Source organism: Pelmatolapia mariae, linkage group LG23, assembly GCF_036321145.2.
Source record: "Pelmatolapia mariae isolate MD_Pm_ZW linkage group LG23, Pm_UMD_F_2, whole genome shotgun sequence".
In the NCBI taxonomy this organism is placed as follows: Eukaryota; Metazoa; Chordata; class Actinopteri; order Cichliformes; family Cichlidae; genus Pelmatolapia; species Pelmatolapia mariae.
This window is the reverse complement of record NC_086246.1, coordinates 45,431,293-45,443,654: the sequence shown is the minus strand read 5'-3', so window position 1 is coordinate 45,443,654 and position 12,362 is coordinate 45,431,293. Positions and strand designations below refer to the sequence as shown.

General features: G+C 40.4%; 1 protein-coding gene across 5 annotated transcripts in view; it reads left to right on the top strand.

Annotated features, from left to right (window-relative positions):
* sbno2b (strawberry notch homolog 2b) overlaps window positions 1–7,635 on the top strand; it is a 60,660-nt gene extending 53,025 nt beyond the window's left edge. For all 5 annotated transcript variants that reach the window (XM_063465930.1, XM_063465929.1, XM_063465927.1 and 2 more), the window contains 5 exons: window positions 144–236; window positions 329–460; window positions 1,074–1,150; window positions 1,394–1,584; window positions 3,489–7,635. In XM_063465930.1, the coding sequence (XP_063322000.1) occupies window positions 144–236; window positions 329–460; window positions 1,074–1,150; window positions 1,394–1,584; window positions 3,489–4,606 (1,611 nt within the window). In that variant the 3' untranslated portion in view covers window positions 4,607–7,635. The remainder of the gene's footprint in view (window positions 1–143; window positions 237–328; window positions 461–1,073; window positions 1,151–1,393; window positions 1,585–3,488) is intronic.
* The last annotated feature ends 4,727 nt before the right edge of the window (window positions 7,636–12,362 follow it).

Below are 12,362 nucleotides of genomic sequence, written 5' to 3'. Positions count from 1 at the left end.
GCATTAAAGTGGTTGTATTCGCTCATGTATCGATAGATATTAATAGTTTCTGAAGTCATACCAGCAGTGTGTAGGTGTGTGGCAGTTTGACTCCCTCTCTTTCACAGCACATGCTTTAGACTCTGATCTTTTTCCTCCTACAGATCAGTGTGGACAGGGGCATGCCCTGGGATGAGGCCTACAAGAAATCACTGAACCTCAGCGGGCATGATGAGGGATTCTACCTGTCTATGAAGGTGAGTCCACGTTATGATAAACAGTTTAACTAACTTTGTCTCTTTGACAGTTCAAAAAAAAAAAAAACACTCTCTGTGGCCTCTGTTCACAGCTTCGAGGTAACTATCCATGTGTGCTGCTAGCTGAGCAAGGAAGAGGGAAGAACTTTGTGGTCTATAAGCCCAACATCGGCAAGCAGACTCACCCTGAGAGTTTGGAAAAACTGCACCAAAAGTACAGGAAGGTAAGAGCTTCACAGTTTATTAGTTCTGTCTTTGTATTGGTTTTGTGTTACATTTGAGTCTTTTGATTCCCCCCCCCCCCCCCCCCCCCCCAATTTGGCATTAAAATGCATCTTTTTTCATTTCTGAAAATGGGGAACATTGGGAAAACACAAAGTCGGACATTTTCTGGACTAAGTGTTCCTCTGTCATTGCTCCGGCGTATATTCGGTCTCTGCTGCCACCTTGTGGACATTTAGGTGTGCTGACCAGATAAGGCTTAATGCTCTCCAAAGACAAAGTGTGGCAACATTTTACAGACTTAAAACCTTTAATATTATAAATTAATAGTAAATTTAAAGAGTGAGCTCTTATTTTCTTTATAATTCTGTTGTTTATTAAGGCTATAGCTGTTTCCCTTCCCTGCTTTAAAACTGCTAATCATTGACCTTTCACCATAAGCCCATTGAACATAACTTGTTTTTCCCCTTTGACACAATTATTGTTTTAAATGAGAAAAGGGTGTAGTTTGAGCTTTGGTTTGAACTTGAAAATCTCACTTCTGCATTGGTAAAAATATGTAATGAGTGACTACTTGGCTGACTTTTAGGCTTTTGCATTTCTTCCTTTTTTTAGGTGACCCCTGAGGAAGCCAGGGACTGCTGGGAGAACCAGTTCACCTTCTCCTTCAAGAAATGCAGTCACGCTAACTGGTAAGCAGGAATCCACAATGTCCCTTAGGATTAATGAATCCTATCAGGCTGGTAATTATTAGGATTCAGTCAATGGTTTTTAAATCAAATGCCATTCCCAAGGGTTTGTAGATCACCTGAGAGCTAGCCACGAAGAAATTACCTCCAAATCTCACATCTTGTACCTCAGCTTGCCATACAGTCGCACTAAAAGAGTGATTTATGATGTGTTTTCACCATTTCTTCTTTGCTCTCTCTCTGCAGGAATGGGAAGTGTAAGAAAATTGAGGAAGGCCAGGAGTGTCTGCAGGGCATGCGCCTCCGTCAGTATCACATGCTGTGTGGAGCTCTGTTACGAGTGTGGAAGCGTGTCTCTGATGTGGTGTCTGACATCACCAACAGCAGCATCCTGCAGATTGTCCGCCTTAAAACAAAGCAGCATAACAAACAAGTCGGTTAGTATCTCTGACTGCCTGAAGTGAAGTGCAGTTTGAGGACAGCTTCTTCACTGTTTTTTTAATCCCTAAACATCTAGCTCAGAATTTAAAATGTGAATTTTATTGACCCCGATGTTGTTTTGATGGTAAGATGTGGTGCTGCTGTCCAAGTGCTGACACATCATTATCTAAAATTGAGGAAATGAAAAAGTTCCATATTTTCCTTATTCGTTTCCGCTGAGCTCCTGTGCGCATTACGTTAACACTGACCCCCACAGGACGTGTCGCAATTCACCTCAAGATCCATGAAAACACACTCGTGATTATTGACTCTCTGCACCGCACATATATCAGACAAAGAAATATAAAGCTCATAGGCTGTCGATATTAAGTTTTTATAATCTTCCTTTTTCTGGCATACACACTGTTTCCTGCTGTCTCTGGTGGTAGCGCTATTCGGTGAGTGCGTGTGCACATGTGCAGGTTTAGTTTCTAAGTTGTTCCTGTCTGATTTTTCTTATTTGGCCATTCATTTGAAGAAAATGAATAGCATAACGTTATAATCAGCTGCCTGTGTCATGTCACATATGGACTTGGACTGCAGCTGGAAGTTTTTGTTCTGCTCTGCAACCGTGGCAAGCTCAGCCTACTAGCAGATGCAGTAGTTCTCTCTCTGCTGCAGCTTTTCTGCTTAGTAGTGTGGAAGCAATGAATGCACATTAAAGTACACATTACCTTTATGCTGTCTTATCTACTATACTTAGTGATGCATGTGCTGTGATATCCAGCCATCTGACTTCTCAACCATCCAGGTGACAGTGGGCATAAGAGTCGTCAGTCAATCACAGGACTGATGCATAGAAATGGACAATCATTCTCATTAATTAATACAGATTAATTAATGTCCTGTTGTTATTAGGGCAGGGCCATATCATACGGTTCACGGTAATACCAGTATAATGTTGGGCAACGATAAGAAAATGAAATATCGTGATAGAATATGGGTAAAACGCACATGCGCAGTGCCTTTGTTTTCATACGCACATGGCAGAAAAAGCATGGCGGCGACGGAGAATGAGAAGGGCGAAAGCGGATCGTTGAATGAAACAGATGAACCAGAATTGGTTTGTAAAAATGCTGCAACTTCAGTGGTGTGGAACTGGTTTAGCTTTCGTCCGTCAGATACACAATAAAGCACTATTTTTGGTAGAGCATGCTAGCGGGCCGTCGTTATTACTGTGTTGTTTGGAAAATACGGCACACTTAAAATCAATCCTTTGATTTTTCTGAAAATCGACAGTGCCCCTTATAATCCTGTGTCCCTCATGTGTGAATTCTGGTTGTGTTTACTGACCTCGAAACGATTTTATGTGGTACACGGCGCTCGAAAATCTGTCAAATGTTTTATTACGACTTTGCTAAGCTACGAACCCGCACCGCTTCATGGATTGTTGGAGGATTATGGCTATCGTAGGCAGGAGCCCCGCGGAGTGATACGTACTGTGCTTCAACATAATATTACCGTATTGTGTGTGTTTAACCTCTTTTTAAGTTTTGTGGATATTATACATGGTTATGCTGAGGATATGTCGGCCAAGTTCCACTGGAAATGCCTTTTGGTTAAACTGTCAGCAAGAAATTTGCATTTGCACTATTACATTTTTATATAACTTTAATGCACATAAAAAAACAGCTGCTTGTTTAAGTGAAAATACATTGATTTTTTTTGCACTAATAAAAGTGTGGAGTTGTAAAGTATTTTGTCTAGTGTCAATTATATCGTCAGTTATATCGTTATCGCAAATTTTCAAATGTATATCGTGATAAATATTTTTGGTCATATCGCCCTGCTCTAGTTGTTATTGTAAAGCTGATAAAAGATTAAGGATTTATCTTACTGATAACTATGTCATCTCTCTCAGGTATCAAGATCCCAGAGAACTGCGTTCCTCGCGTACGGGACGAGCTGCTGCAGATGGATGACGAGGTGAAGAAGAGGCGAAAAGAGAAAGAGCAGGCTGCTGAGAATGAGCGCAAGCGCAAGATTGAGTACCTGCAGGGGCACAGACAGCTCGTGGAAAATCTAACCAACCACAAAACCATGCATACTCAGTCCCTCACTCAGCCTTTCGACCCCAGATTCCCACTCCAACACAGAATGCATCCCCAAGCCCAGCCCACCTTACCACACCTCAGTTCAGCCCTCTTGACCTTACCGATAAATTCTAGCCAAACCCAGCAAAGGACCCATAACAGCTGGTCCAACAATTCGAGTTCCTTCTCCAACACCAACCAGAGCTCTCTGAACAGCTCAGTTAGCCTCAATCTCTCACAGTTTTACCCATCCGCCTACATGAACACTTTTCAACAAACGAAGAACCTGCCTCCTTCACTCCATCAGACCAAGCAGCCTTCCAGTTTGTCTTCCAAAAGTCCTTTCGACGATATCTTAGACCTTACCATGAGCTCTCCGTCTCCCTCTCCAGACACCACAGAGGGCGCACTCAATCTGGACACTCTGACAAGCAACTCTACACCGTTTGCAGATGATTTTAATCTAGAGTCTCTCATCTCTCAGACTGCACCAAACGCCCAGCATGCTGCGCAAGTACAGCTGCCTCTCATGCTGCAGCAGCCTCTTCAGGCCTCGCAGCAGCAACAGCAGCAGCAGAACCACAACTTGCTGGCCACTAACCACCATGACTTATTAGATTATTTTGACATATCCCTTTCCCCTCAGATGCCCACACAGAAAGCCAGCCCTTCGTCTTCTACCTCCTCCTGCTCTTCCTCCACGTCCTCCACGTCTTCTGTGTCAAACAACATGGGTTCTCTCTTCTCCAACCCGTCGCCCAACTCTTTGTTTTCCAGCTCTTCCTCTCACTTCCCCCCAGCCTATCTCCTCTCTTCATCAGACTCTGGTCCCTTACCCAACGGCAACTGCAGCTCCGGCGCTCTTGACGTCCGCGAGGCTTTGAACAGCATGCTACAGGCGGGACCGGACCGCAAATCTGTCATTCAGTACAGGCCGCAAGAGTGAGAGCTCAACGGGCTCATCTGGACTTTATGTTTAGTTTTTTTCTTGTTGTTTTGTTTTTGTTATGTCTCTTAGAGCAGATGGCGTCTTGTTTGCTGCTGTCTTTGATCGCAACCTTGGACCTACTCCCTCTCCCCTCAGGGCCTATAGTCAAGTCACTGCCTGTCCTGCGTTGGGCTCACCCTTCTCTTTATCCATGTGTAGCGTTCACTTGCTTTAGGCTGTTGAGGTAACGACGGGCTCGATCAATATTCGATTTCTGCACCAAAGTGTGTCCTCCACGGTAAAAGGCAGCTGTTTAAAAATAAAAGGAGATGGGTGGGGGGGAGAAGGGGAAAAAAAGAGGACGGGATAACTTTATTGAACATACGAGCTGCTGAGGTGCGGAAATCTCTAATAAACCTCCTGCTGCTGATTTTTCTCGAGGTATGATTGGTGAGTTGCTGGAAGCTCTAAATGCCTTTCACTAGTTAAAACCGCATCTTTAAACTTTGCTTTACTGTTACTACATTCACGGCTGTATGCAAGGCTTTGGTTTGAGTGAAACATGAGGTAGTCGAACTGGAAGACGCATGAAATCTTTTAGCTGATTAGCCATGAAATGCCTCAGATTTCCTTTTTTTTTTTTTTTCCTTTCCCTTCTACGCACTCCCTCTTGTTTGTCTCCCTGCTTGTATGAACACTAGTGTGAGGAAAAAAGGGAGAGGAAGAGCAGCCTGCTGTTGCAAACAGTGCCTTTGGAAAAAGTCTTTAAATGCAGTCTTTAAAATCCATGTAGCCTAATGTATAGATTTGTACTCTTGAGCGTTGGTTTCAATTTTAATTTAATACGGTGTATTTGTATGAAACTTTTGGGGCCCATGGTGAGTCAGGCAGTCATCGTTTGTGTTACACTATGCTGGTGTTGGGTTTCAGGAAGACGCCTCCTTTGAGCCTGCATGTGCTTGTGTGATTGTCTGTGTAGCTGTCCACAAACTTTTATCTACACCCCTTTCTCCCCCTTTAATTTCACGTGACGCCCATTTTTGTTTTGGAAATCCTCAGGAAAATCTTGTGTATTTTTTTTATCTTTCTGTGTGGATGTGTCATTTTTTGACCAACACTGATACCCGAACCTGTTCACGGTCTCTAATTCTAAAGGATCACAAAGAATTTCTATTGTTCTGAAAAGAAAGCGCCCCCGTCTCTTTGCTAATATCAGAGTAATTTATTGTTTCCTCTTGAGCACTGTTTTTCACATGAATTCAACCTATACTAAAAAATAAAACATCCGATTTCCATTTGAGGCTCTAAAAAGCTTTTGAAAGATGTGTGTACATGTGTATGATAGTACATATTTAAAAACCTGTGAGGTCTGGCCATGTTTGTGTGATGCACTGTAGTTGGTTTGTGACAAAATGCGCGGAGGAGTTAAAGCGATCAAAAAGCAATAAAAACCATGTTATATGTTCGTTATGAAACAGAAACGCTTCAGTACTGTTTACGCTCAACAGGCAAAGCTTTTTGGTTACCTTTGCATGGTATGAATCGTCTTTATTTCTATTATGCTTTGAAATCTTTTAGTTAAATACATTTTAAATTCATTGTTATTAAAAAAAGTTATTTGTTATTTATATTTAAGGGATATTTAGATTTTAGATACATTATCTTGCTTATTATAATAGTTAAGGACATGTTTGGTCAGGGAAGTTACTCATTTTCAAGATTGCTATAAAACAAATTCTATTATTACCTGCCACCAAATAACATTGCACTGTTCTGTACTGCTGTACAGCGTCTGGATTTATTTCTGCTCGTTTTACTTTTGCTTTTCTCAAACACAATTGTTTCTCCCACTCGTAGAGCTTTTTTTTCTCTTGTCAGGCCTTCAGTTTGCAGAGAGATACCAAAGTATTCCACAGGCACCCCTAAAGTTACTGGCTCTAAGATATCAGACATTTTATCAATCTCAGGAAGAAACCTACAGGAGGCGTAACGTCGGGGCGTTAGCAGAAATATATCAGTTCCCCTTTTAACGATGATGAAACTAATGAGTATTTGTGCTATTTTTTCTTAACTCTGTGCTGTGACTCTTGCTGTATTTATGTTTTAGACTTAATGTGATGGGTTTGTTGTTTGTCCTTGTGAAAATGTCAGTGGTTCTAAATATTTATGCCTTCTTAGGGCAAAGATCAAAGGCTGTTTCTTTTGAAGAAACATTATTTTTCTGTGGACAGTTTTGTTTTTTTTCTTCAAACCATGTTAACGCTGACCCGTTCTCGCGTCACCTGGGTTATACTAAAACGTGCAATTAACCTGTCCAAGCCTTCGCCCCTCCCCGCTTCTGTGTTTAGGGTTTAGGATGACTGATTCGTTGTGTTTTTTCTGTGTGCAGAATAGTACTGCAGCTACCCTTCGTTTCACTTTTAATAATATTCGTCAGGCACATTCCCAGACACCAGTCTGCAAACGTTTTGCCTTTGATTTTGTTTTTATAGTCACGGAAATAAAGCTTTATGCATTTGAGGGATATGGACAGCAGTTTTTAGGAAAAATAATTCTTCATTCGTTTAGTTAGGCCTGTAATCATTTTTATCATTTTGCACTAAGAATGGCATAATCAAGTTACTGTTCTCCTGTTGGTTTTGATTGAGCGTCGCACGCTTGATGTGTTTCTGTTCTTCAGTGGATTGCTCTGTGTATACTGTAACCATCTTTCTTGTTTCTCCCACCAGTTGCATATATATAAATGTTATCACCTTCAAATAATTTATTGCTAACAAAAAACAAAATGAAACAAAAAAACATGCTACTGATTGTATGTATTTTTAAACAAAGCCTATTTTTCCTGTAAAAACAAAACTGTGTTCAGCACTTTTATTCTGGGTTGTGCTTTTGTTTTCTATATATTTATAATTTAGATCCAAATGTATATATTGTAAAATTTGTGCCTTTCAACTAATTCTTAAAAAAAAATAAAAGTTTTCTACTTATTAAAGGAAGGACGATATAAAATTGCGGTCTTTGAAAACAGATTAAAAACTTGAAGATTGCTCAAACTGAGTCTCGTTTGTTCATTCGGTTTGTCGCCCGCAGGCTTGTTGTACAGTTTTTGCGCGGCATTGCTCCCCATTTTAAAAACATAGAGCTAAAAAAGGGAGCAGATTAACTCTGCAAATGTTTGTGTTCAGCAGGGGACCCCCCCCCCCCTTTCACTAAATATTAATATGATATTTTCTGCCAGTGGTGTGCAGCGGTATCATCAAACACGAGAATAATTGGATAAATGAATCACAACACACCAGATAACAGCCTCTGTGTAAACGCACCTCGTATTTCTTTCTGGGGAGAAATGGAGGACACTGTCTACTTTAAGCACCTTCTAATAAAACAACATTTGTTGTCACGGGGAGGGCAGGTCTTGAAATGTGCAGGCCAAGGTTGCAATAATAGACTAAACTACAACTGGGGAAAATGTATTATTGAAATCTTGCTCTGAAAAAATTGAAGGAAACGCTTGATCATCACAGTATCGTGGAAACTCAGCCCAACAGTGGGCAGTTTAGTTTCAGTCATTTAGTGTGTTTGATCAAACTTTCAACACAACCAGCACGAGCAGCATTTTGTATTTGTTTTTAATTATTTATTCCTACATAACTTTCATAAAAATATTGATCAAATTTTAGAAAGCAGCACCTTCTGGACTCTTCCAATGCTTCCCCTGACAAAAGTCGATATTGTAACGAGAAACAACTGAAATAGAAAATTTCTAAAGAAGAAAAACTAAACTGAAACGAGCAATCACACCCTGGAAAGCAACTGAAACTCGATGGAACTCAAAAGAAAGACTCGAAACCAAAAGTAAATTTGAATGACACATAAAGATTCAGAATCTTTTGTCATTTTTATGCTTCATGTAAACACAAAATCGCGTTTCGCACATCCACCAGTCAGCAGTGTTAATACTATAAACACAAAAATCACAAATACAGTAAAATACAGGTTCCAACATGATTACATAAAAGATGGCTAACTGGAGCTTATGAGCAGGGGCCCAAACATCAAAAATTTATACAGTGAATGCACATAATTTCCAACAGACACTTCCACACTAACCTATAAATATCCCACAATTACCCCAGGAATCCTAACATAACAATAACACTGATCCAATACAGCACATAGACATCACACTATAAACCTCATATAGAGAGTTGCAAGTTTTGAAACATCTTTGCCATACAGGGTTCAAAATACTTGAGTACTTTTTAAACATAACTAAAGAAGATACAGTAAGAGGAAATAAGTGTTTGAAAAACAAAAAAACAAAACAGGAGTTCTCAGGTTTCCCAGTCGAATAGTCCTTCATTGATACTTTTGCATCTCTGCCCAGACCGAAGAAGCCATGAGAGCGGTGAGTGGAGTCCTTTAAACTCATGGCTCAGCTGAAGATGTAGCAGCGAGGCACGGATGATCTTCTCTTCTCGGTTCAGTTCAGGCCTTTCCCCTGTAAGTAAGTAGGAACGCTCCCAGCTGGGCCTTTGCATATGTTCACGGCTGGGATGGAAAAGTCCAGCAGTTCCACCTGAGAACCACAGATGGTCACTTGGAACCAGACCTCCTGAAGTCAGCTTTCATCTTCTTGGTGTTATCGGTGTCTAGGGCCACACCTGGGTGTCAGCTGCTCCATCTCTTTTCAGTGGGCTTACATCTGCGGTATCTTTGGAAAACTTTATGATGTCATTAGTACTGACAGTATCAGAGCAGTCACATGTGAGTGAAGACAATGAGGTGCTCGGCACACACCCTTGCGGTGAACCAGATTGTACCTGCTGACTGCCTGTCGTTTATCTCTATCACAACCTGAACACAGCTCGGCTTTATTATTCAAGTCCATGCAGTGATTTCCATGCCAACGCATGAACTTCCCCCTTTAAGAAGCTCCAGGGGAAATACAGTTTCAGGAAGTAAACTGGTGCCCGTAAAAGACATTTTATTGGTTTTCTCAGATCAACTTTAAACTTCAGATCAATTTTTTTTTAAATTTTGATTTCCTGCACCCGAAAAAATTAAACCGAGATTAAGACGGTGACTAACATAATTGCGTAAAGCACACGCCCAAAGCAAACAGGGAGGAGGTTTCACTTCCTGACAGACGCTGCTCCCGGCGTGATGACGTTTTTCACCTGTACGTTGAACAGTTAACGCCACGCCTCCTGCTTACACCTGTTTTCAGGAAGATTTGTAGGAGAAACTTTTAGAAGTAGCGTTACAGCCAAGGCGAGCAGGTGAGACCTTAACGAGGACTACTGTTTATTTGGACGAAAGCGGTCTGACAGTGAAGGAAGAAGCCTTGAAGCTACGAAGAGCACGTTTACAGGTGAGTTAGCGTCGTGTTTCCTTCCTCCTGCACAGGTAATCAAACCATCTCAGCTCAGCCTGTGGAGTGAAAGGTGAAGCTGAAGGATCATGTGTGACATAACTCTGAATCAAAAAAGTTTTTTTCTGTGGTTTTTCTCACTATAGGTGAAGTTAGTCGGATGTTTACAGGACTGAAAGCTTTGTCGCTGCTTGACTGCAGTCCTCACAGGCCTGTGTGACAGCTGTGGTTTTCTTCTCAGTCATTTTGTGTGTTTTTGTTGGAGTTCCCTCACAGTTTAACGTGCTTTCCTTGATTTGTGTGCTTGTTTGTGTTGCTGGGATGCTGACTGTCAGCTGTAAACTCCACTTTCTTATTCCTCACCTTACTGGTTCGGCAACACATACAAGTTTCTACCTGTCCGGAACTGGAGTTTCACACTAGTTTCGACTGCATTCCCAACCTGCTGCGTCCTCCTCTCCTCAGTCGGGATATTTACACACTCATTGTTTGATTTGGGACTAACACAGTCGCTTAAGACTGCTGTTCTCGTAAGTTCCCTACTGCGCATGAGGTGCTTTTAAGATTGTGGCCCGTCCTTTCTGGATTTTTAAAAGTTAATCCAGGTTTTAATGTTTAGATGTGCTGAAGGTTTCTGTCATCGCTTAGTTCAATTCAAATAAAAGGAGGTAAAGGTTTAGTCTGCTGATTTTATTCCAGTAAAATACATACATGTGTGGCGTCCATTTCCCAGAATGTGGACGTGTACACTTAAAGATATTAACCCTCAAGTAATGTAGATTTTATCAGCTAAAATAGCAGAGTGTGGTCATTTATGATCACACTATTTTTAAACAGGGAAACACCCACAGGCATCTGACAACAATGGCCACAACATCCCTGATACAGCTCTTTTAATGCTGTATCAGGGCTGAATATACAAATGTAAGGAAGAAGGAAAGACAGTGCAAAACGCATACTGCGTATTTGTTTTTCCCATTGAGAAAGTGCTGGTACATTATCCCAGATATATCAGATATGTGGAGTTTCTTATAGTAAAGAAGTCTCAGTCTCTCCAGAAGTGATGGTGTTTGCTGTAGTATTTTCACTGCTGTAGTATTAACTTTTTTGCAGTCATCATTCAAACAGGGTTTCAAACTTCATCAAAGAGGTGCTCACTCCAAGGATGGCTGTAAATGTGTCTGGCTCCCAGCTCTTTGAAAAATACAGGGGTACTTTGTGGTACTGCTTGAGTTTATCAGACGTTATCTATTACCCATTTTCTAAACTTGTGCACTTGTGTGTACAAGAAACATTACATTTCTTACAAACCAAAACTTTTTTCTTTCCTACGACAGAAAAAAAAAATGCAAATAAAAACTAAAGGTTTTATACCAGATAAGCTGTGTAACTTTAACAACAATTATTATTATTATTATTATTATAAAGATATTATAATATCCAACAAAGAATCGAACTAGAGGTCATATATCTCAGTTTATTGGTTTCTCTTCTCTGGCTGCCTATAAAATCTAGAATTTGAATTCAAAATCCTTCTCCTTATTTAGAAAAAAAAAAGTATTGAATGATGAGAATATCATAGTAGTATCATATCCTCCCCAGTTTACTCTCACAATGCTGACTTGCTTGGCATTCCTAGAATTTCCAAAATTAGAACTGGAGGCGGAGCCTTTAGCTTTCAGGCAAGTCTCCAGTTTGGATTCGGGAGATAGATACCTTCTCTACTTTTGTAAATGTTGCTTTTTGAGAACCCTTATCATGAGCTGACCCTGAACCATCCCTTGGTCATGCTCCTTAGGCTACTTTTTTTCTCCACTCACCTCTCACTTGCCCATGTGTTTATATGCTGCTACTGCATGTTGTTACCTTTGTCTTCTCTCCCACAGGCTGTTTGTCCTCGCCTCTCGTCTTCTCCTTTTCCCTCCCCTTTCTTTCTCAGGAGTTTTCTTCATGTTAAAGATGAATTTTTCCTTCCCGCTGTCATCAAGTGCTTGCTTATAGGTTGTTGTCTGATCTTTACCTCACAATATAAAGCATCTTGAAGTGACTGCTGTGACACTTTATAATAAAAATTTAATTGAACAGTCAGGTTTTGTTTTGCTTCTGGTTTTGTTTTGCTTCTGGTTAAAACAAAACATAAAGTAGCATTTTATTTGTATATGTGTAATATATAAAGTGTGTTTTGTGTAAAAAGGGTTAAAATATCTAGCTCTGAAATATCTGGCATTTTTAACTTTTACAATGAGTTGGAATAATTTACATCTTGCACTGCTGCCACTGATGTACATAGGTTAAATTTTTATATACATTTTATATACATACTTTTTATATTTCTTATATATTTTTTATATATGAGATGAGAGAGAAACTGTCTTTCTCTTTGTCAGTATGACATGTACA